Source organism: Leptodactylus fuscus, chromosome 1, assembly GCF_031893055.1.
Source record: "Leptodactylus fuscus isolate aLepFus1 chromosome 1, aLepFus1.hap2, whole genome shotgun sequence".
Classification (NCBI taxonomy): Eukaryota; Metazoa; Chordata; class Amphibia; order Anura; family Leptodactylidae; genus Leptodactylus; species Leptodactylus fuscus.
Genome location: NC_134265.1, coordinates 16,226,119 through 16,251,781, shown reverse-complemented (window position 1 = coordinate 16,251,781; position 25,663 = coordinate 16,226,119). Strand labels below are relative to the sequence as shown.

Sequence of the window (25,663 nt, the reverse complement as noted above, 5' to 3'; positions counted from 1 at the left end):
GTTCTCTCGCAGCACTGGGGGCGGGCCCCAGCACTCAAACAGCACTGGAGGCATCCTCAATACTGAGAGAGAACTCTCCAGCGCCGCCTCCATCTTCTTCAGGAACGGCCTCTCCCTGCGTCTTCTTCCGGAACTGGGATTCAATCTTCTAGGCCTCGGGCTGAGTGGACTGTGCATGTCCTGGCCACAAGAAAATGGCCGCTTACAGTAAGCTGGTGTAAGCGGCCAATTTCTTGTGGCCCAGGCATGCGCAGTTGGCTACCCGAGGCCTAGAAGTTTGAACCCAGCGCCGAAAGAAGACACAAGGAGAGGGCGTTCCTGAAGAAGATGGAGGCGGCGCTGGAGAGTTCTCTCGCAGCATTGGGGACGCCCCCAGTGCTGTTTGAGTGCTGAGGTCCGCCCCCAGTGCTGCGAGAGAACTCATTTGCATACCGAAGAAAACCGGGATTTCTACCGAACGGCGGTGCAGAGAAGACATCTAAAGGTAGGAGAAGAATAGCCTTTCTTAACGCTGTTCCTACGTTGTAGTCAGACAAAAGAGATATCCAATGATAGGATCCCTTTAAGGCATATTCATTTTTGGAAGCGAAGATAAGCAGAGGGGTCCTATTTTAATTTTTGCAAGCACGTGGCCGTCACATATGGCCCCCATCCTAACAACGCTGTCATTCGCACCAGTGGGAACTTGCAAAATGGCAGAAGGCCCGTGACTTAGTTTTGGTGACCACCTCTCATCCCCTTCAAGGCTTCCAAAAAGTCAGGGCGAGAAGAATATTGAAGGAAAAAAAAAATTGGACATCCCCTCTAAAACAAGCGGCTACGTCCCGTAGTGCGGCGGTGTTGCGTGGGTACAAACCTGGTATCTGAACTAGAGGTGGAGGTGGTGGATGAGGATAATGTATGAGAGTTGGACATGCGTGATACAAACTTCTGGATGGTGTTACGAGATGGAGCTTTGATCCTTGAGCTACGTCTACTGTGATATTTCTGGAACAAACTTTCAACCTAACAAAAAAGAGACAAACGTGAAAAAAAAACAAAAAAAAAATAAAATAAAAAAAGTCACCATGAAGTGTTGAACTAAGGACAGCGAGGATAACCAGAGAGCAGATGGGAAGAGGCTGAAAGATGAGAAGACGGACATGACGGCGCAAATGAGGAGACGTAGCGGAGGCGGGAGAGTCATAACATGGCCGCCGTCACCGCTCAGTCCCTCAAAGTGAAGTAACGTGGTAATGAAAGTGAAATAAAACTCAACTAGATTATGTGTCTGCATGGTAACAGACTACAAACAGATCCGATGTAGTCAGACCCGGCAGGAATACTCCCGAACACCCGGCCCACAACAGACTTTAGTGTGACGCGCACTAGCGTCCGGCACGATGGATGCCTCCGATCCCCTAATGTTCATGGGGATTGTTCATACAGCCCCCCGAAATTTACTGTGTATGAGGAGACCTACAAGATTGATGGATCAGACTACACAGGACGTGTTTGTAGATACATTGTTTGCAAAGGAGTAGGCCTAAGGCAATTTCTAAATGAAGATGGACATGGGCTTTAAGAGGGGCTACCTTAAAAGAAACTCCGTCTGCAGGAAAGATTGGGGATCAGGGATATCAGTACCTAAATAGCTCAGGGGCGTAGAGGTTGGTCCTGAACTGATCTGAACCCTACGGCATGCCATATAAGAATGCCCACGCACAGCACCCTGCGACTTCCATGTTCTATTTCTCTAGAATAGGCAGATCCCGGGCCGCAGAGCCTTGTCTATAACGTCCTGGCTGTATCGTCCCTTTGTTGCTGTACCCCCTCCTACCCCCCCGATCGCGAGCTCTTGCTCAACATGACGCTCTCGCGTTTCCACAGCCTGCAAGTAATTATACACCGCGCTTCCAAATCTCCTTCCTATTCCCGTGGGGGGGAGGGGCGATCACCGCTGTTACTATACAATCATTTCCTTGACACAATGAGCGGGGGGTATTTGCATACTTCAAAGTTCTTCAAGGTTTTCCTCCACAGCATCGTATCCGAGGGCTCCAGCTGAAAGACGCGAAGCATGACGAAGAGGAGATGGATGCAGAACGTGCCTCTGCCGCAGCTGCAGGTCTGCAAGAAAGCAAAAGACGGGATTATGCGTCGGCCCAAAATAGAACGGGGCAGAGAGACGGGGCAACTCCTCTGGGAAGAGAGTCCGTTCATAGCTTGTTAGGACCCCAAGCATCCTGCCGTGACTAGATGACAAGTAATACGACAAAACATTTTTGAAATTAATTTTTTTTTTTTTTTTTTAAATTACAAATTCCAAGACTTCCTCCCTTCATTTCCTCTAATACTGGGCCCTCGCTCTCCATACGCCCGCCACAAAAAGGCCCCCCTAAAACCAAGACCAAAGCTGGTCACACCCCATGCAAAAATCTACTGCAATGCAAAAAGCATCGAAGATGGCGCCAGATCTTCCAAGGCGTTCGGTACCACAGTGCAAGCCATGACAAGGAGAACACTTGTGTATCAGTTCTCCGCTGCCGTCGTGTGAACGTTCACCAACGTGCCAGAACAGGAGATGGGGCCTGTAAACAGGAGCGGATCTGCTCAACACGACCTCACTTGTCCCGGGGATAGAGGTTTTTGGCAGCAGAAAAGCCCTTGTGTGAGGCGAGAACGTGAGGAGCCTGTACCTGCAGCCGCCCCGCGGGGCCGTCACTCACGGCTTTGTTTACACATACTCACTTTCCCAGGAATTGATGAAGCCGATAATTGTATCAGAATATGAAGCGTGAAACAAGCGACTTTCCCAGGGTAAAAAGAACCCTGAGCAACCCCCTCCCAAACCGTCACACCCCGCAGGTATTTGTAACGCAGCCCGACATAACAGTCAAGTCAAGAATAGTGCACTGGGGTAACCTGCGCTAATAAACTAGGGCAGGTGATCCGCCAGAGCGAGCGGAGCGGGCCAACCTGCCAGAGCGAGCACGTGGTACTTCTATACGCTTGCTCAAAATCCCTGCATCAGTTTTAGAACTTTCCATAAATGATAAATTCTTCCACCAACCTGCGGCCCAATGAACACTCGGTACTTATTATCCGGGCTGTCGCCTCCGATCAGAAATGAATTGGGTCCTATCTGCTGCAGTAGGTACAGCCGCGCTCGCATGACCTTGTTGACGCGACGGCTGGTCTCCTCAGGACTGTAGGGCGAGAACCCATCGGGAGAAGGCGCCCTCCGGGGCGGTGTCACCCGGCCGCTCTGAAACTGGGAGATGCAGAAAACAATATGGCATGAATGAACGTTACATAACGTGATCACCCTGTTTCATGCAGGGAGATGGATCATTTATATTAAGAGGTCATCACTAATAACCAGTCTTCTGGCAACAAGATGTTCTGCAGCAGCGGCTATGAGATGCTGCAAAGCGATTTAATGAGACAATCCGTGCTTCAGTTGTCTGTCTGGCACCGGGTGTGCAGGTACTTACCGGGACCGGGGACACTCCCCTCCTCCGCACTCCTGGAGACTCTGGCTTTGACTTTGAAGAACTGGAGGAGCTGCTGGGAGAAGGACTGCGGCGCCCCTTCACAGTGTGCGCAGACCCGTTCACCGTCCCCTCCACGGAGGAGTCCGATCTGGAAGCTTCGGAGCCGTCGGCCTTCACCGGGATCGGCTTCACAACCTAAAGAGCAAAGAAAAATGTGAAGGAACCGACAAGGCAGACCGAGCACCGAAGACATGGTGCAGAGTCCTAATGTACAGCAGTGCCTGGTGCAGCACAAGTGCAGTGACATTCACACTAGATTGCACCTTTATAAACCATCGTGAATCCTCGTGAAATTGCACATTGAGGAATTCTCCAATCCAGAACAAAATCTGCTTGTGCGACATGTGAATTCTGCCAAGGTAAGTGAATGCGATGCACAAAGAGGAATTTCGGTAACACAAAGTGGCCACCTATGGAAAGCATCGGGGGCAACCGATTACTAGGAATCCGCTGATCACCGTAACAGGGCGCTTTGTAATTCAGGCAGCGCACGGCTCCATTCAACGGGGCCACCAAAGATAGCCAAAATACAGCACGTGGCTATATCCTGGGGGGCCCTAGAGATCAATGGAGCGGTGGGCACCCCAGTTATTGTTATCAGTAGGATTCCTAGTAATCGAATCCCCCATCCTTTGGGTAGAAGGCAACGGATAGCAGAATGCTCCTTTAACCTGTGTACAATGCGGGGGTTGAAATCAATGGGCAACTGACTGAGTAGAAGGAGCATGCTGCAGATTTGGAAGTGTGCTGTGTACATGTACTGTCACGTCCTGCGGCACGACTGCCGTATCTGAACCTACTCTAAACCTGTATTCACCCTTAGTCACATTTTTGCACCTGTGCACCACTACTAGCAGCATTATACCCCGCGGTATACCCCGCACTACATCCTCTCTGCATTGCATCACTTTGCCCCAACACCACTTTCACATTCTGCAAGCAACCCAGTGTCAGAGCTACTGGTGGACATTATATTTAGCAGCCCCCCCATGTCCCTGCAACGTGCCAGCCGTGCTGACCTCAGGGGGAGGTGAGCATGCACTTACCACAGGCCCTCGCCTGCTCCTCCTCTCCAGCCATTCGTGCTTCCAGGCCGGCATACAGGTCGCCTTGAGTTTTTCCCTGATCATGCGCTCCTCTGGGCGGTCGTCCATTTTCTGTAGCCCCCTGAGCGTCTCTTTACTCTCCATGTCGCGGCTGCAGGAAGACATAAAAGCGGAGATGCGGTGTCAGAGCGGTGCCAGTCCGGGATGTCCCGTGCCACACACACACACACATACCCTCAGCCCGTCCGCACGGCTCCTCCACGCTCACATTACAATTACTGGCAGATTATTTCCGACTGGCTGGAGCGCGGCACGTATGCAGCACTCTGGAATATTTGCTTGTTTGCTTTTTAGAGCAGAAGTGCTGCGGGGCATTGTAGATGCTGGGAAGCGGAGGAGACCGAGCGCCGACTAAATCAATAATTCCTGACAAATAAACAGCCGCGGCTGATGCGTCTCATCCTGCGGGGGAAGAAGTGACTTGGCAAAACCTTCCTGAAAACCATTACCAAGCTCTCGGAGCGCAACACCCAAACTCGGCCCACAGGACATGCATTAGGAGGACCAAAATAATCCGATCCAGACGGGCCGGGCACCAGATAACACAGAACATGAGAGACAAGCCATTGCAATGATGCAAACCTACGCCAGGCCACCCGCTGCAAGGCTGCACCCCGGCCACCCGCTGCAAGGCTGCACCCCGGCCACCCGCTGCAAGGCTGCACCCCGGCCACCCGCTGCAAGGCTGCACCCCGGCCACCCGCTGCAAGGCTGCACCCCGGCCACCCGCTGCAAGGCTGCACCCCGGCCACCCGCTGCAAGGCTGCACCCCGGCCACCCGCTGCAAGGCTGCACCCCGGCCACCCGCTGCAAGGCTGCACCCCGGCCACCCGCTGCAAGGCTGCACCCCGGCCACCCGCTGCAAGGCTGCACCCCGGCCACCCGCTGCAAGGCTGCACCCCGGCCACCCGCTGCAAGGCTGCACCCCGGCCACCCGCTGCAAGGCTGCACCCCGGCCACCCGCTGCAAGGCTGCACCCCGGCCACCCGCTGCAAGGCTGCACCCCGATGACCCGCTGCAATGATGCAAACCTACACCAAGTGACCCGCTGCAAGGCTGCACCCCGGCGACCCGCTGCAAGGCTGCACCCCGGCCACCCGCTGCAAGAGAACTGCAGATGGCAAGCTGCACGCCCCATTGCAATGTTGCAGACTGCACCCAGTGACCCATCACAATGCCTCAGACCGCACCAAGCAACCCCCTGCAACGCAGACTGTGCAAAATACCAGGAGGGCAAAGATCTACCTTGACCACAAACCGAAAGTTCACTACTGTCCTAACTGGAGCTCACACTGGCCAAGGAGTACTCATATCCCACCAGTTATTCACAATATCACCCAGCTTTTCTAGGCCCCTGAATAGCAAAGGATGCCATGATGCCAGCAGCTCACATATGTGCAATAATAATGTATGGGAATGATGGAGATCACTACAGCGCTCCACACAAGGACTCCGCATCATGATTGTTGGTGATCAGAGCTGCAATACCAGACACGACCTGTGCACAGGTGCAGCGCTGTCCCAGGAAGAACTTTCCCAGGAGGACACAATATCTATTCAGCTGTTTCCTAGTTCTAGGCCGAGCCCTGAGCAGTGACACTGTAACATAACCCCCACCCTGCACAGGACGCCCACGCTGTAGGGTGTGCTATCTGCACAACAGTAAATCTATTGACCAAACCAAGTATGTGCCTGCTCCGTCCTTGGAGGAGGTGGGGGGCAGATTAGGCAGCGGGAGGGCGCTGATAAGACCCGGCATATGGCAGGCAGCCCCTGAACACAATCCTTCCTGGAGAGAAACCCGCAGAGAAAATCCCTTTCAATGAACTGGGACGGGAAACTGGATAAGAGCGCAGCTCTGGGGGCCGCTGCTGACTAACTGGAGACACTGGTCTGGGCACTGGCGAGGAGGAGGCGGCAGCAAGAGGGTTAAAGGAAACCCCAATGTTGCTGACCCCCGCAAATTCTAGCCGACAACTCATGTGGACCCCATTATAGCATTAGCCCCCCCAGGGGGTTGTCAGACCATGTGAGACGGAGGGCTACACAGACTCTTGTGCTGGAATTCAGTTGCATAAAATAAAATTTGCAGAGAAATAGTTAATATGCCTGTGGCCCCCACCCGGCCCTTATGGTCAGTACCCTGCGCCCCGCACTGTATGGACATAATCCAGCAGCTCAGCACGGCCCTGGATTTGGGGGGGGTGACACGGTGTCGCCCTGTATTAGTTCTATCCCGGGTGACGAGGCTTTAATCATGTGACCGGTCACTCTGGAAGAAGCTGGAGCGCGAGGGGTTAACGTTACTAAAAGTGAAATAGTCGCTGCGCCGCTTCCTTTTTCTTTTTTAAGGCGACTTTGTTTTCTTTCTTGTTCAGACTTCCTGCACCGAGAAAACACACAGAGCGACAACAGCTGCGCAGTTCCTGTCAGCGACAACCAGAGGAAGTGGCCCAGAGCTGGGAGGAGGGGGACACGACCAGGGGCAGCCTGCGGCCCACCGATACCATGTGACACATGACAGATCAGACCGCACCACATGTGCGAATAGTCCCTGACACTACTCCTCCCGTCCATATTGATTTCAGGGGTGCAGAGACCCCTCTATTCCCTCCAGGACCCCCCTTATCTCCTAACATGCCCGATCCTTCTCCACAAGCCCCCGGACACACCAGCCATGCTTTGTTTTTTGCAGCCCCCTTACATTATCCCATGGGCAACATTTCTATAATTTTTTGGGAGATCTCTGATAAGACGGGGACACTTCCAGCCCCAGCCCCCTCCCCGGGGCGCTCCGACCTCTCATGTGACAATTCACTTTCTCTGGGCACAAAGGCCTTTTGTTTGGCTCTCGCAGGTGGGGACGCTGCCGGCTCCTCCATAGGCTAACAACGCGTTTTGTGAAGACCAGGTTGTGTCTGGGACAAAGCAGTGGCCGGGGGGATACAGGACACCAAGAGCGCAGCAGTAGGGTACGTCACAATGTATATGCATCACCTGACGTGGGTGCAAACTGCCCAAAACTGCAGGAATGCAATCCCCAACGTTAAAGGCAAAACCATCCTGCAGTCTTAAAGGAGCCACTCACAACTACCGCCTCTTTATATCCATCAATACGCCCCACACCACTGATTCCGGCACAGTAGGAATTCCTTCTCAAACCCCCACCACTCCTGAGCAATTGGTTTTAGCACCCGATGTGCTAACTAGACTCCTTGTTAGGTGGACGGGTCCCAGATTACCTGGGTGCTCAGGAATGGTGGGGGCTATTGAAGGATGTAAAAATTGGAGTGAGAGATGAAAGGTCGTGAGATGAGTGGTGGTGACCCTGCAAAGCTGCCAACAGTCCCCCCTGATCTCAGTAGACCTGGTGCACGGAGATTATATCGGGGCGCATCATGTGATTCTACCTCTATGGGTGTCTATTACATCAGCCCCACTGACTCCTCTCTTCTTTCACAGCCCGACTACGACGCCATAATTAAGTTGCTTTATTTTGACATCCCCCCACGACTTCATCCAAAATTGGCCCCAACGCCAAAGCCCTGGGACCCCCAACACATAAGACGCATCAGATACAGGACAGCCAAGTGTGATACCCCGCTGTGCCTGTAGGGGGTCACCTCCAGATTAGCCCAGCCCAAGGGCTAGTAAAGCTTCATCATTGCAGGTATGGCTACTCTGCAGATCAGCCAATATATTCATGAGCCAGGAGAAGTTCTAGGAGGACACGACCAGACATGGCAGAAAACGTGCAGGCGTCACTAAGTGTCCGATAAAGTAAAATAAGGGGGCGTCTGATCAGAAAAACCTTTTTCTAAGACCTGACAACTGGCACCCACGCTGATCAGCCTCTTCCTATGACGTCTCCGTCATTGGTCACGCTGCAGCTCAGTTCCATTCACATGAAGTGGTCTGAAGTGTAATACCAGATACGGCCACTATATCATGTGCGGCGCTATGCTATTCAGTGACCTGTCCACACCCCGCTGATGTATGAGGGTCTCAGGAACTACCCCCTATGTACGTACCGATTCGGCTTAGTGTAAAATGGCGCATGTACAGGAATCCAAACTCCTGGAGCTAGGCCTCTGCCGGCAGCACAGGGGTTAACCCAGGGTCTCAGGCTTAAATTGGCTCAAAAAGAGGGGAAAACAAAAACCCACCCTCGTCTGAAGTGGCCCCGAGGCCGGACAAAGGAGCCCTAATTACAGGTGGTCAGGGCCGCGGCGTTTGATCCTTTCTGTGGCGCTTTACTCATGCACGGCTTTTTTAATCAGCCTCCCCCCAGCCCGGCCGCGCTCGCCCCCGTCTCCCACCCCCTGACCTGCCTGTGCTCTTTCATGTCTAAGACACTGCGCTAATCTCCAGTTTCCTCTTCTCTTTTCAGAGATTTTCATTTGTGACCTTTGCAGCAGAAGACACTTACAATAGCGCCCCCCGCCCCTTACGGGCCGCGCCACAAAAACCCCATTCTGCCAAATAAATAATAAAAAACAAATTAACCTCCTCGGATGGGAACGTAGAGCGCCGGCGATCTGAGCCTGCGCCGCCGCCAGGTGAAGAGGAGGAAGAAGAAAAAAAAAAAAACTGGGTTCACGGCAGGGACAGACTAATAAAATGAGACGGAGCAGAAGACGCGATCGCCCCGAAAATAGGAAGAGTGCACGCGAGCGTGACAATGTAATATCTCCTGATATACAGAGGGGCACTGCGGGGGATACGTGCGAGATTAGATACACTGATGGCCGACGCAATGCTCCTTATCCTGGTCACAGGGCCGGAGCTGAGGCAGACGAATATAAAGAGATTCATCCCCCAATAAGATGGCGGCTCTGGAGGGTTCCCCCTACTCTGCACCCCAAGGACCCCCATAACTCAGCTTCCTGGTCCATTGCCTGGAGGGAGCCCATGATGGCGCTGGTATAGGACTCCACGTGTCAGGATGGGGCAGCCATATTGTAACGCACCAGGATAAGGGGTAACTAGGTCAAAAGACTTGTGGGTGCTGGACCCAAACTGGGCTGACATTAGCCATGGGAACCAGAATGGAGGCTGCTCAATAAACCGCGCTCACAGCCATCCCAATAAGTAAAGGCAGAATAAAGCATGGAGAACAATCCGTACCCACATCCGCACCCTCCGCGACTCGGTCCACACCGTGCTCACACCCGCACCCTCCGCGACTCGGCCCACACCCGCACCCTCCGCGACTCGACCCACACCGTGCCCACACCCGCACCCTCCGCGACTCGGCCCACACCCGCACCCTCCGCGACTCGGCCCACACCCGCACCCTCCGCGACTCGACCCACACCGTGCCCGCACCCTCCGCGACTCGGCCCACACCGTGCCCACACCCGCACCCTCCGCGACTCGGCCCGCACCCTCCGCGACACGGCCCACACCGTGCCCACACCCGCACCCTCCGCGACTCGGCCCACACCGTGCCCACACCCGCACCCTCCGCGACTCGGCCCACACCGTGCCCACACCCGCACCCTCCGCGACTCGGCCCACACCGTGCCCACACCCGCACCCTCCGCGACTCGGCCCACACCGTGCCCACACCCGCACCCTCCGCGACTCGGCCCACACCGTGCCCACACCCGCACCCTCCGCGACTCGGCCCACACCGTGCCCACACCCGCACCCTCCGCGACTCGGCCCACACCGTGCCCACACCCGCACCCTCCGCGACTCGGCCCACACCGTGCCCACACCCGCACCCTCCGCGACTCGGCCCACACCGTGCCCACACCCGCACCCTCCGCGACTCGGCCCACACCGTGCCCACACCCGCACCCTCCGCGACTCGGCCCACACCGTGCCCACATCCGCACCCTCCGCGACTCGGCCCACACCGTGCCCACATCCGCACCCTCCGCGACTCGGCCCACACCGTGCCCACATCCGCACCCTCCGCGACTCGGCCCACACCGTGCCCACATCCGCACCCTCCGCGACTCGGCCCACACCGTGCCCACATCCGCACCCTCCGCGACTCGGCCCACACCGTGCCCACATCCGCACCCTCCGCGACTCGGCCCACATCCGCACCCTCCGCGACTCGACCCACACCAGGCCCACATCCGCACCCTCCGCGACTCGACCCACACCAGGCCCACATCCGCACCCTCCGCGACTCGACCCCCACCAGGCCCACATTCGCACCCTCCGCGACTCGACCCACACCAGGCCCACATTCGCACCCTCCGCGACTCGACCCACACCAGGCCCACATCCGCACCCTCCGCGACTCGACCCACACCAGGCCCACATCCGCACCCTCCGCGACTAGACCCACACCATACCCACATCCGCACCCTCCGCGACTCGAGCCACAGCATGCCCACATCTGCACCCTCCGCAACCCATACCCTCCGAGTCCCATACTCTCACCCTCTGCGACCCTATACCCTACCCACACCCCCTCTGCCCTACATACACGCTACGTTTAGAGCCGTACCTTACTGAGACACGTCCCGGCGACCGCCACTTTACCGGTAGCTGCCGCATCTTCCGTGCTCACCTCTCTGTATACTCCGTAGATCTCTTTGGGGTTCCCTCTTATAAGAGGCTACAGATGGACAGAATTTGGGCCATGTGACCATAAGGACAGTAGTCACATGACTAAAGCGGTCTGCGGCAGGATTTCCCAAGTGCATGAACTGCAGCAGTATTACTACTCCCCCAGTCCCATGACTACTTCTCCTCTGACTACTACTCGCACTATTATTCTTCCTCCTATGACTACTACTCCACATGAACCCTTACATCTCGCAGAGGATGCATGTCCGTGGTACTGCCCTGGTGATGGCGCCCTGGGATTCCTCGAGCGCGGGGACTGACCTATGATCTCCATACACAAGACTGTTCGGCTTTACAATAGTTATTTCTATCCCAGACACGCACACTCGGCTCAGCATACACGTTTATGTCGCAGACCTTACTTCAGGAGCCCCCACCCCCATACACAACAGATTGTCGGCCTTCTCAGGTGGACGGTCAGGCAGATCTGCGGCCACTGACAACGGCTGAGGGCGCAATAATGGCGGCTCTATTGGTTGTCACGTTGTTTTTCCAGAAATAGATACAATGAATGGATACAAAGTAACAGGAAACAAAGAACATCCTCAATCCTGGGACGGGGGGCACCAAATACATGAACAGGACACCACCGAACATGTGACAGTACGGACTGTACCAACATGGCAGGGGGCAGATATATAACATATTACAGGCGCAGTATATAACAGAAATACAGATGCAGCAACATATATATTATATACACACGAGGCGGTGACCCAACTCTCCCAGAATCCGATACGATTAGAACATCCATAAGCAGTCACACAGCTTTCCTACAGTCCTGAAAGGTAAACCAGAAGTCAATAGTCTGACGGGATCCAGTCAGGAGGGGGTTAATGCACAAGACATGACCGGAGTAAGGGGTAGCAGAACTTTGCGTCTTTAACCCTTTGCACACTGATGGGTATCAAAGGACAACGTGACAACTGCCCCCATAGCCGAGACTGGGCCAAACCTGCACTCGTAGCCCCCACAGACCCCACAATCTGGCACTCACAGAGGGGTATGGTGTGGGTGCTGTATTTCGGCTCCTGGTGACGTGTGATATGTGACACTGTTCCTCCACCGCCCGCTCGGCCTCTATGATTTCCAGCAAGAAAGAAAAAAATGCGTTTGCAGGTCTCGGTGAAATTCCACATTGTGCACCGGTAAATAGAGGAGCCGAGACATTGGGGGGGTGGGGGGGGGGTGTCAAAGGGCGCACAGGAGATTACCGAAATAAAACTATGGACAATTCCCATAAATGAGCGGAGTTATTAGCAGGGGGCGCCCTCGCTAGGACATGCATGACTTCACATGAGGAACGTGGTTAATATTTAGATACTGGCTGTCACAGTGCCCATGTATACAGCTCTACCCGCTATATACACCTCTGCTATATACACCTCTACCCGCTATACGCACCTCTACCCGCTATACGCACCTCTACCCGCTATATGCGCACCTCTACCCGCTATATGCGCACCTCTACCCGCTATATACCCGCCGTCCCATCCCGTCGGCCTCTGCAGGTTCGTTTTCTTAGACTTTGCACAATTCACTTATTTTTTTGGCCCTTTACTCGCTCCCTGCCCCTTGTGTCCAGCCTTGATACAATGTATCCCATGTTTGTTACACTGTTCCTTTTTAGGATTCTGTTCATACACATGTTTGTGTCGCAGTCACATGCCCCTTCGTTCCAAGAGAAGGAAACCCCCTACGTTTGTTGACAGAACAAGAAGCTGAAGACTCGGGAAGTCACATGTCCTGAGCAAACGACAACTTTGAAGCGGTCACGTGTCTCACCGACGTCACCGTCATCGCCCGGCTTAACCGTCGCCAAACCCGCATGGAAATCCTGTTACTTCACGTATGACTGAGACTGAAGCATGGTCTTATCCATGCGTGGAGAGAAAACACTTAAGAGTCTTATCTCGGTATATACAGGCGAGGCGAGGAGCTTACTGAGGTCTTAATCCCCGCGCTGCAGAATATGTTGGCGCTATAGATTGTAGAGTCGTTCACCCCGATCTGTAAGCTCTAATACAGCGGATGGATATCGGCTCCGCTAGCTCTGACCCGACCATGTCTAACATCCCCTTTAATTGGCCAGTCCATGTAGAGTTCATACACCCTATGAGACAGTTATTATATGGGGGGCCCTCACCTCTCGAGAGCCAGGCCTGTATAGCATAGACAAACTACTGATGGGAGCGGACACTGTGTAATACATCATTTCTCCTGCGGGAGTGCTGCAGGGAAACTCAACACTTCTTACCAGGTATTGCTAATGATTTCCGCTGATCAGTGAGGGTCCTGGGAGACCCTCCGCGACCAGCCCATTATCACCGCTGTGTTCTTTGATCTGTTGTAGGAACGTAAGACAGGTAGAGAAGGTCTGAGACTCTCCCAGCATCTTGTCCATGCTCCTTCTACCCATATTTACAAGAGACGTGTTCACACAGAGCCTCCTCCGCTCCCATCATGCATCATTATTAGAGGAGCGCTCTAGCGCCCCCCTCCATGTCCTCTCCATCACTGCGTCCAGCTTAGATGTCACATTAAGGTTTCCGCTTTGACTCTCTGGTTCGTGTATTGGGCACTTGAAGACATCTTATGATGGCCAAGAACGCAAACCAGAAGGTGGCGGGTTTTCATCTCCGCAGGCGGATGCCATATGGCGAGGTACGCTCGTACCGTACATCGCGGCAGGTCGGTCTTCGAGGAGCCTGCCAGTGACTGACATTGGAGAGTGGAGACAATCTAGACAATGCTCTGTGAGCTCAACAGCCTGGACTGATACATTGTAGCAAACTAACAAATTTGTATCCAGTCTAGGCAATGCTCTCTGCTAGTTTGTTACAATGTATCAGTGTGTAGTCCAGGATGTTGAGCTCTCAGAGCATTGTCTAGACAGAATACAATGTATCAGTGTGTAGTCCAGGCTGTTGAGCTCACAGAGCATTGTCTAGATCGGATACAATGTATCAGTGTGTAATCCAGGCTGTTGAGCTCACAGAGCATTGTCTAGATCGGATACAATGTATCAGTGTGGAGTCCGGGCTGTTGAGCTCACAGAGCATTGTCTAGATCGGATACAATTGTTGCAGCTTTGCCACATCCGCCAGGCCCATGTTATTTTATCAGAGGGGTTGCGGGCCCGGTGAGGCCATTTCACTGTATATACTTTCGTAGAACCCACGACCTCCCCCTGGATACAGCCGGCACCTGACGAGCTTCTCAGCACTGACGGACTCATCAACTTTACATAACCCCGAGGTCAGTTTCGGGTCCCGATGCTGAAACTGGGACACAAACCAAATATTCCAGGCATGCACCCGCTACTCCCCGCTGCACACAGCTATGCCCGCGGGGCCAGGACTTGGGCCTTGTAGCCCATCTGAGCCGTCTTATGACAAGAGAGCCTGCAGCAAAAACCACACAGGAAACGCAAGCACAAGATGTACAGTAACAAGCCTGCGCCGTGCACACCAGGAGCCGGGAAGTCACAATGGTGGCCACAGAGCTGCGGGATGAACAAACAGCAGCCTCCAGCTCAGCTCCTTCCCAGAAGAGGCCGGGCTGCTCGCTAATGCTGCAATAAACCCAGCTTTCCCGGAATCCTGAATGGTTTCCATAAACCAACGCACACTGCAGGGCGGCAACATTTAGTGCACACAGTGCAGCCCCCTGACAATGAGAAACATGATTTATATGGGAGGGGCGCATCACACCAGGGCCCAAAAACGTGTAACCGCTTCAGTGCCGCATCCCCGCACTTAAAGGGCAACTCCGCATCTACTAGAGAACCTTTTAGTATAAATCCACATCACACACTGAAGGTTTCTGCGCACGGTTTACTGCGTTACATTGCACTTAGAGGATTTTCGGGGCAGGAAAAGAGCTGAAATCCACAATTCTGCCACTTCCTGTTATGAGAGCAGTGCATTGTGGGTGCCGGTCACATGACTGCCTGCAGAGCACGGAACCGTTTGCTTTTTTCCCTTTGGCTGTGACTAGAGAAGAAATAAAACGTGGGCAAAACAAGTTTCCAAAGTTACTTTATGCGGCAGGGGGTCCCAGCATGCAGACATCCCCCGCTATTGGAATGCAGCAGGCAAGGGGTTAATGGAAAGAGTCACTGCCCCTGGGGTAACCCTGCAGAATTGCCCTTCTGTACAAATTTGTGGGTACAAAAAGGGGGCAACACCACTGCAAAAGGGGGTGATAATGCAGATTTCTCCAAGTAATCTGCATCGTGTGAACTTGCACAGAGATCAGTCCTGTCCCGGGCCGGCAACAGTTCTTTGAGTGCATGCACACAGTGCAGTTTGGATGTCTTTTGCAGAGCGGTTTCTTAAATTTACAGGTCTAATGTTAAAGAAACTGCATGCACCCCTGTCTACACTGCCCCACGAGGACAGGAGGAGTTACTGCAGGTCCGAACCCGACCCTACCAACGTGATCGGTCTCAATATACTATGTATAAGCGGACAAATCCTCAGACCAAGTGCAAGAAAATACAAAACGGGGGTCAAGGTGTGCAATAGTGTGACGGACTAGCCCAGAAGTCGCCCTACGTGCGGAGGATACGCTCCACAGACTGTTCATGACGCGTCTCGGCCGCAGGTTTTTGCCACGTAACAATGGAGACCGGAGCGGATCCTGGAACATTTCTAGAGAGAAAACACAAGGCACTACAAGAAGCGGCGACGCAGGGCCCGCAGATACCCGGGGGCCTACCGGCCTGCACGCCCAGGGTAGGGGGTATACACACGTATACTAAACATAGCCCCCGCTATAAATAGTGGCCCCACGGGGGGGGTAACACGAGGCTCCCTGATTTCTCCGATCCTGGCTCATCCTATTAGTGGCTCAGATGTTATTCCTGTCGGGATTTATGGCAGAGGATTAAGGGGGGGCTCCGATGCTCAGTTTCTTACAATGGGACGATGATTTCCTGTGTTTGTATCAGTTTCAGCCCCATCCCCTGACCCTGTGACATATGTTTTAAGGATCACCCCCCCCCCCCCCCCAGCTATACCAAGAGCATTTAAAGGCACAGTCAGCAGAGCAGATCTAAAGCTGTCAGCAGCCACATGGCGTCCTAACTCACAGATACTACAGATACGGCGCCCTGTGCTGGGGGGGGGCCCTGGATATATACATATACCATGCACTATACCATACAGATGGTGAATCTGCCGCTGTAGTGACACTACATTTCCCAGCATGCCCTGGCAGTCAGTTGGGTGGTACGCTGGGGCTTGTAGTACCACAAACCGCACACGTTATTACACCACGCGACAGTTCTGACCCGCTACGCCCGTATTATACCAACAGGGGGCAAGATAGGATCCTCCTCTCTATAGACATCCATCAGCCTGTACTGAGTATATAGGGGCTGCGGTGTATAAACAATGTATCACCTGGACTCTAGACTGACACACTGTAACAAACGTGTGTAGGGTATGGCGGTACTCTAGGGTCCCCACAATCGGCCCTTACCTGCACGTACACTACACCCAGGTAAGGTCCCCGGGGGGGGGGCGCCGCAGACACAGCAGCATTGTGCGCGCCCGGGCAGCTGACAGGAAGAGACGGCTCTGACCCAGCCGATTATAAAAAGTTTTATCGCCATTAACCCCTTCCCTACCAGCCCAATGCCACAACCTGCGGCTCGCACGCCCCCCGTGGGTGGCGAAACAAAGGAATTAATTCAGGCCTTAAACAGGCGGCATCTATTGAGCAGCGGTTAGTCAGATGCCAGCGTACATCTGTGCCCGGCGGTGGTGGCATCTGTCGTCCTCGGCCGGGGGACCAACAGGCATTTGCATAATTAATGAATGCACAATGTGGGGGCGCAGCGTGCAGGAGCGGTGCAGGCACTGGAGCAGGGGCTGCACACAATCCCCCCCCTCACCCCACATTGCTATACTCTGCAGCTGCCCAGGTGCACCCCCCGGTGATTGACAGCGCCAGGATCAGACACCGCAGCTGTCACCCACAGACCACCCTGAGGGGCTGCAATAAACTAACAACGGAGCAGAGTCTGTGCCAGCAAAGGCATCCTTACCCTGCTCACACAGCTGAGGGTTTGTTACTACAACTCCCAGCATGCCCACTTGCTCAGGTGTCTCTGCAATTCTCATAGAAGTGGATGGAACATGCTGGGAGTTGTAGTGCCAAAGGTTGCTGAGCCCTGACACTGCAACAAGTGACAGGAGCGAGATGTAGCAGAGTGGGGACTACGACTACACTGACTACCATTAGGTCACATGACTATAGCTCTAGGCACCAAGACCCCAGACTGACACATTGTAGCAAACCACCAGTAGTGCAGCAGCCGTTGGATGGCGCTGTTCACTGACAGCAGGCAGAGGTCTTATCATGTAGTCAGATGAGGATTCTGCTTTATGTATATGAACCAGAAACCTGCTGAACTCTGCTACATCGCCCAATGCCAGCCAGCTCCGCTACATCGCCCAATGCCAGCCAGCTCCGCTACATCGCCCACTGCCAGCCAGCTCCGCTACATCGCCCAATGCCAGCCAGCTCCGCTACATCGCCCACTGCCAGCCAGCTCCGCTACATCGCCCACTGCCAGCCAGCTCCGCTACATCGCCCACTGCCAGCCAGCTCCGCTACATCGCCCACTGCCAGCCAGCTCCGCTACATCGCCCACTGCCAGCCAGCTCCGCTACATCGCCCACTGCCAGCCAGCTCTGCTACATCGCCCAATGCCAGCCAGCTCTGCTACATCGCCCAATGCCACCGAGCTCTGCTACATCGCCCACTGCCAGCCAGCTCTGCTACATCGCCCAATGCCACCGAGCTCTGCTACATCGCCCAATGCCACCGAGCTCTGCTACATCAGTACACACTATATCCCGCTGAGCTAGATGGCGACTTCTCCCCGGTCAGACGGTACCAGGAAGACAATCAGCCTCCACATAGCGACACAGCAGAGCCGACACGCCACATGTGACTACAGCACAGCTCACACAAGCCACCACAGCTGAGCATTTGCTACAATGGCATCCATGACACAATCCTCTTGCATGTCCTGATCTGTTACAATGTATCAGCGCAGATCACATTACAGTCAACAGTTCACACTGGATACAACAGTCCTGCTCACACAGCTGAGGGTTTGTTACCACAACATCCAGCCTTGTGTCCCCCCCCGATTCGTTGCAGTGTATCAGTGCAGATCACAGGAGGACACACACAGCTGAGGGTTTGTTACAGGACGGATGTGCAGCCTCAGTCACTACTAGAGACTCTTGCATTAGGAACAATACTCGGCTGCACAGTAAATAACGCAGGGAAACCGCACTGAGCCCAGCTTGCACGTGCACGGCTCAGTGCATTAGACGGCAGACCCCGGTGACAGCTCCGGTCAGACATGCTGGGCATTGTAGTCCCCGCCCCCACGTACCCGGCACCGGGGCTCCCGACCACCAGCTCTTCGGCGTCGCTGCAGCCTCCTCCAGGCAGGGCTGTCCCGGGCTCGCTCTCCCCGGGGCCCCCCGCTCCTCCGGGCTCCGGCTCTGCCCTCAGCTTCTCCACATCCACACTCCGCACTTTCCGCAGTTGCTTCCGCCTCCAGTCGGCCGCCCGCGACTCCCCAGCCCCGCTCTCCGTGTCCCCGGCGTGCAGCTGCCCCGTCTCCGGACTGCCGGGAGTTGCTCCGCCGCCCGGGGCTGCGCTTAATCCGGACGACGAGCTCCGACTCCCCGCCGCAGCCGCCATCTTCCTGGGGCCAGGTTTACATTCGTATCGGCCAGCCCAGGCAGGGGGCGGGGTCTACCAGCCAAGGGGGCGGTGATTTACGGATTCTACGTAACCTGCCAGCGGCCAGGTACGCAAATAGCGTAATTGTATCTGCGGTGATTTTTTGCTGCTGCCGTAAACCGAGCTGCTCCGGGTTTGGGAGGGGGTGAGCGACGGGAACCGAGCTGTCCTGTTACCGAGGGACCGAAAACCGAGCTTGTCTGTGCCGGATTATCCGTTCACCTGTGTCGGAGACGTTACGCATTTTGCGTAAGTGGTGCGGAGACTTCCTACTCAAACAGCGTAGTGTGCAGGTGAAGCGTTACGTAGTGTGCGTAAATTGTGAGTGGGCGTGTCTGTGTTACAATACCGCCCACAGAAGGCGGAAATGAGGCGGCTCCTGGTTCAAACCGTCCGCTACCTGATCGCTACCGCCTGGTCAGCTCTGCTACATCATCATGTGGGAGTAGTCTGATACCTGAGCACTACAGCCTGGTCAGCTCTGCTACATCATCATATAGGAGTAGTCTGATACCTGAGCACTACAGCCTGCTCAGCTCTGCTACATCATATAGGAGTAGTCTGATACCTGAGCACTACAGCCTGGACAGCTCTGCTACATCATATAGGAGTAGTCTGATACCTGAGCACTACAGCCTAGTCAGCTCTGCTACATCATATAGGAGTAGTCTGATACCTGAGCACTACAGCCTGCTCAGCTCTGCTACATCATCATATAGGAGTAGTCTGATACCTGAGCACTACAGCCTAGTCAGCTCTGCTACATCATATAGGAGTGGTCTGATACCTGAGCACTACAGCCTGGTCAGCTCTGCTACATCATATAGGAGTAGTCTGATACCTGAGCACTACAGCCTGGTCAGCTCTGCTACATCATCATATAGGAGTAGTCTGATACCTGAGCACTACAGCCTAGTCAGCTCTGCTACATCATATAGGAGTGGTCTGATACCTGAGCACTACAGCCTGGTCAGCTCTGCTACATCATATAGGAGTAGTCTGATACCTGAGCACTACAGCCTGGTCAGCTCTGCTACATCATCATATAGGAGTAGTCTGATACCTGAGCACTACAGCCTGCTCAGCTCTGCTACATCATATAGGAGTAGTCTGATACCTGAGCACTACAGCCTGGTCAGCTCTGCTACATCATATAGGAGTAGTCTGATACCTGAGCACTACAGCCTGGTCAGCTCTGCTACATCATATAGGAGTGGTCTGATACCTGAGCACTACAGCCTGGACAGCTCTGCTACATATAGGAGTAGTCTGATACCTGAGCACTACAGCCTGGTCAGCTCTGCTACATCATATAGGAGTAGTCTGATACCTGAGCACTACAGCCTGGTCAGCTCTGCTACATCATATAGGAGTAGTCTGATACCTGAGCACTACAGCCTGCTCAGCTCTGCTACATCATATAGGAGTAGTCTGATACCTGAGCACTACAGCCTGGTCAGCTCTGCTACATCATCATATAGGAGTAGTCTGATACCTGAGCACTACAGCCTGGTCAGCTCTGCTACATCATATAGGAGTAGTCTGATACCTGAGCACTACAGCCTGCTCAGCTCTGCTACATCATATAGGAGTAGTCTGATACCTGAGCACTACAGCCTGGTCAGCTCTGCTACATCATATAGGAGTAGTCTGATACCTGAGCACTACAGCCTGCTTAGCTCTGCTACATCATCATATAGGAGTAGTCTGATACCTGAGCACTACAGCCTAGTCAGCTCTGCTACATCATATAGGAGTAGTCTGATACCTGAGCACTACAGCCTAGTCAGCTCTGCTACATATGGGAGTAGTCTGATACCTGAGCACTACAGCCTAGTCAGCTCTGCTACATCATATAGGAGTAGTCTGATACCTGAGCACTACAGCCTGCTCAGCTCTGCTACATCATATAGGAGTAGTCTGATACCTGAGCACTACAGCCTGCTCAGCTCTGCTACATCATATAGGAGTGGTCTGATACCTGAGCACTACAGCCTGGTCAGCTCTGCTACATATAGGAGTAGTCTGATACCTGAGCACTACAGCCTGGTCAGCTCTGCTACATCATATAGGAGTGGTCTGATACCTGAGCACTACAGCCTGGTCAGCTCTGCTACATATAGGAGTAGTCTGATACCTGAGCACTACAGCCTGCTCAGCTCTGCTACATATAGGAGTAGTCTGATACCTGAGCACTACAGCCTGGTCAGCTCTGCTACATCATATAGGAGTAGTCTGATACGTGAGCACTACAGCCTGGTCAGCTCTGCTACATCATATAGGAGTAGTCTGATACCTGAGCACTACAGCCTGGTCAGCTCTGCTACATCATATAGGAGTAGTCTGATACCTGAGCACTACAGCCTGCTCAGCTCTGCTACATCATATAGGAGTAGTCTGATACCTGAGCACTACAGCCTGGTCAGCTCTGCTACATCATATAGGAGTAGTCTGATACCTGAGCACTACAGCCTGCTCAGCTCTGCTACATCATATAGGAGTAGTCTGATACCTGAGCACTACAGCCTGCTCAGCTCTGCTACATCATATAGGAGTAGTCTGATACCTGAGCACTACAGCCTGCTCAGCTCTGCTACATCATATAGGAGTAGTCTGATACCTGAGCACTACAGCCTGGTCAGCTCTGCTACATCATATAGGAGTAGTCTGATACCTGAGCACTACAGCCTGCTCAGCTCTGCTACATCATATAGGAGTAGTCTGATACCTGAGCACTACAGCCTGCTCAGCTCTGCTACATCATATAGGAGTAGTCTGATACCTGAGCACTACAGCCTGCTCAGCTCTGCTACATCATATAGGAGTAGTCTGATACCTGAGCACTACAGCCTGCTCAGCTCTGCTACATCATATAGGAGTAGTCTGATACCTGAGCACTACAACCTGGTCAGCTCTGCTACATCATATAGGAGTAGTCTGATACCTGAGCACTACAGCCTGCTCAGCTCTGCTACATCATCATATAGGAGTAGTCTGATACCTGAGCACTACAGCCTGCTCAGCTCTGCTACATCATATAGGAGTAGTCTGATACCTGAGCACTACAGCCTGCTCAGCTCTGCTACATCATATAGGAGTAGTCTGATACCTGAGCACTACAGCCTGGTCAGCTCTGCTACATCATATAGGAGTAGTCTGATACCTGAGCACTACAGCCTGCTCAGCTCTGCTACATCATCATGTGGGTGTAGTTGCCATGTGAGTGCTACCGCCAGGTCAGCTCTGCTACATATGGGAGTCGAGGTTCCTGCCAGCCTGGCACTACCACTTACAGCAGGAGATATTGCGCAAACAGCAGATACAACAGACTTTATTGCCTTATTCTTCTGCTCTGAGTGAGGAATAGAATGCGAGGCCGCTGTACTGCTGTCAGTAGTCTGGCGCTGAGATTACTAGGAACATTTTCTGGAACATTTTCAAAAAAATGTAAAAAAAGGTTTCGCAGACTGCTCCCTGCCCCATCTCACTCACAGACTTCTGCCCTTCTATCAGTTACCCATAGTCCCTTCATTAACATAGACTACTCCCTACACCCCTTTTGTTACACAGACTGCTCCCTATACCCGCTGTTACACAGACTTCTCCCTATACCCCCTGTTACACAGACTGCTCCCTATACCCTCTGTTACACAGACTTCTCCCTATACCCTCTGTTACACAGACTTCTCCCTATACCCCTCTGTTACACAGACTGCTCCCTATACCCTCTGTTACACAGACTGCTCCCTATACCCTCTGTTACACAGACTTCTCCCTATACCCCTCTGTTACACAGACTGCTCCCTATACCCCCTGTTACACAGACTGCTCCCTATACCCCCTGTTACACAGACTGCTCCCTATACCCCCTGTTACACAGACTGCTCCCTATACCCTCTGTTACACAGACTGCTCCCTATACCCCCTGTTACACAGACTGCTCCCTATACCCTCTGTTACACAGACTGCTCCCTATACCGCCAGTTACACAGACTTCTCCTTATATCCCCTCTGTTACACAGACTGCTCCCTATACCGCCAGTTACACAGACTTCTCCTTATATCCCCTCTGTTACACAGACTGCTCCCTATACCCCCTGTTACACAGACTGCTCCCTATACCCTCTGTTACACAGACTTCTCCCTATACCCCTCTGTTACACAGACTGCTCCCTATGCCCTCTGTTACACAGACTTCTCCCTATACCCCTCTGTTACACAGACTGCTCCCTATACCCCCTGTTACACAGACTGCTCTCTATACCGCCTCTGTTACACAGACTGCTCTGTATGCCCCATCTGTTACACAGACTGCTCCCTATACCCCCTCTGATACAAAGACTGCTCTGTATGCCCCCTCTGTTACACAGACTGCTCCCTATACCCCCTGTTACACAGACTGCTCTCTATAGCCCCATCTATTACACAGACTGCTCCCTATACCCCCTGTTACACAGACTGCTCCCTATACCCCCTCTGTTACACAGACTGCTCCCTATACCCCCTGTTACACAGACTGCTCCCTATACCCCCTCTGTTACACATACTGCTCCCTATACCCCCTCTATTACACAGACTGCTCCCTAAACCCCCCTCTATAACACAGACTGCTCTCTATACCCCCCTCTATTACACAGACTGCTCCCTATACCCCCTGTTACACAGACTGCTCCGTATACTCCCTCTGTTATACAGACTGCTCCCTATACCCCTTGTTACACAGACTGCTCTCTATACCCCCCTCTCTTACACAGAATGCTCCCTATACCCCCCTCTATTACACAGAATGCTCCCTATACCCCCTCTATTACACAGACTGCTCCCTATACCCCCTCTATTACACAGACTGCTCCCTATACCCCCTCTATTACACAGACTGCGCCCTATATCCCCTCTATTACACAGACTGCTCCCTATACTCCTCTGTTACACAGACTGCTCCCTCTACCCCCTGGGTTACACAGACTGCTCCCGATACCCCCTTTGTTACACAGACTGCTCCCTATACCCCGTTACACAGACTGCTCCCTATACTCCTCTGTTACACAGACTGCTCCCTATACTCCTCTGTTACACAGACTGCTCCCTATATCCCCTCTATTACACAGACTGCTCCCTATACCCCCTCTATTACACAGACTGCTCCCTATACCCCCCTCTATTACACAGACTGCTCCCTATATCCCCTCTGTTACACAGACTGCTCCCTATACCCCCTCTATTACACAGACTGCTCCTTATATCCCCTCTGTTACACAGACTGCTCCCTATATCCCCTCTGTTACACAGACTGCTCCCTAAACCCCCCTCTATTACACAGACTGCTCCCTATACCCCCTCTATTACACAGACTGCTCCCTATACCCCCTCTATTACACAGACTGCTCCCTGTATCCCCCATTACACAGACTGCTCCCTATACTCCTCTGTTACACAGACTGCTCCCTATACCCCCTCTGTTACACAGACTGCTCTCTATGCCCCCTGTTACACAGACTGCTCCCTATACCTCCTGTTACACAGACTGCTCCCTATACCTGTTACAAAGACTGCTCCCTATACCCCCTCTGTTACACAGACTGCTCCCTATACCCCTCTGTTACACAGACTGCTCTGTATGCCCCATCTGTTACACAGACTGCTCCCTATACCCCCTCTGATACAAAGACTGCTCTGTATGCCCCCTCTGTTACACAGACTGCTCCCTATACCCCCTGTTACACAGACTGCTCTCTATAGCCCCATCTATTACACAGACTGCTCCCTATACCCCCTGTTACACAGACTGCTCCCTATACCCCCTCTGTTACACAGACTGCTCCCTATACCCCCTGTTACACAGACTGCTCCCTATACCCCCTCTGTTACACATACTGCTCCCTATACCCCCTCTATTACACAGACTGCTCCCTAAACCCCCCTCTATAACACAGACTGCTCTCTATACCCCCCTCTATTACACAGACTGCTCCCTATACCCCCTGTTACACAGACTGCTCCGTATACTCCCTCTGTTATACAGACTGCTCCCTATACCCCTTGTTACACAGACTGCTCTCTATACCCCCCTCTCTTACACAGAATGCTCCCTATACCCCCCTCTACTACACAGAATGCTCCCTATACCCCCTCTATTACACAGACTGCTCCCTATACCCCCTCTATTACACAGACTGCTCCCTATACCCCCTCTATTACACAGACTGCGCCCTATATCCCCTCTATTACACAGACTGCTCCCTATACTCCTCTGTTACACAGACTGCTCCCTCTACCCCCTGGGTTACACAGACTGCTCCCTATACCCCCTCTGTTACACAGACTGCTCCCTATACCCCGTTACACAGACTGCTCCCTATACTCCTCTGTTACACAGACTGCTCCCTATACTCCTCTGTTACACAGACTGCTCCCTATATCCCCTCTATTACACAGACTGCTCCCTATACCCCCTCTATTACACAGACTGCTCCCTATACCCCCCTCTATTACACAGACTGCTCCCTATATCCCCTCTATTACACAGACTGCTCCTTATATCCCCTCTGTTACACAGACTGCTCCCTATATCCCCTCTGTTACACAGACTGCTCCCTAAACCCCCCTCTATTACACAGACTGCTCCCTATACTCCTCTGTTACACAGACTGCTCC

The 25,663-nt window shown here is 53.3% G+C and overlaps 1 protein-coding gene across 2 annotated transcripts in view; it reads right to left on the bottom strand.

Annotated features, from left to right (window-relative positions):
* MAP3K1 (mitogen-activated protein kinase kinase kinase 1) overlaps positions 1 to 18,988 on the bottom strand; it is a 34,508-nt gene extending 15,520 nt beyond the window's left edge. The window contains exons 1-6 of one of the 2 annotated variants that reach the window (XM_075267368.1): positions 18,654 to 18,988; positions 4,583 to 4,733; positions 3,477 to 3,671; positions 3,053 to 3,253; positions 1,993 to 2,109; positions 857 to 1,005 (exon numbers count right to left, since the gene is read on the bottom strand). In XM_075267368.1, coding sequence (XP_075123469.1) covers positions 857 to 1,005; positions 1,993 to 2,109; positions 3,053 to 3,253; positions 3,477 to 3,671; positions 4,583 to 4,733; positions 18,654 to 18,967 — 1,127 coding nt within the window. In that variant the 5' untranslated portion in view covers positions 18,968 to 18,988. Of the gene's footprint in view, positions 1 to 856; positions 1,006 to 1,992; positions 2,110 to 3,052; positions 3,254 to 3,476; positions 3,672 to 4,582; positions 4,734 to 4,816; positions 5,198 to 18,653 lie in introns of those variants that run through there. The other variant, XM_075267377.1, reaches the window with a different exon arrangement.
* Positions 18,989 to 25,663: the final 6,675 nt, after the last annotated feature.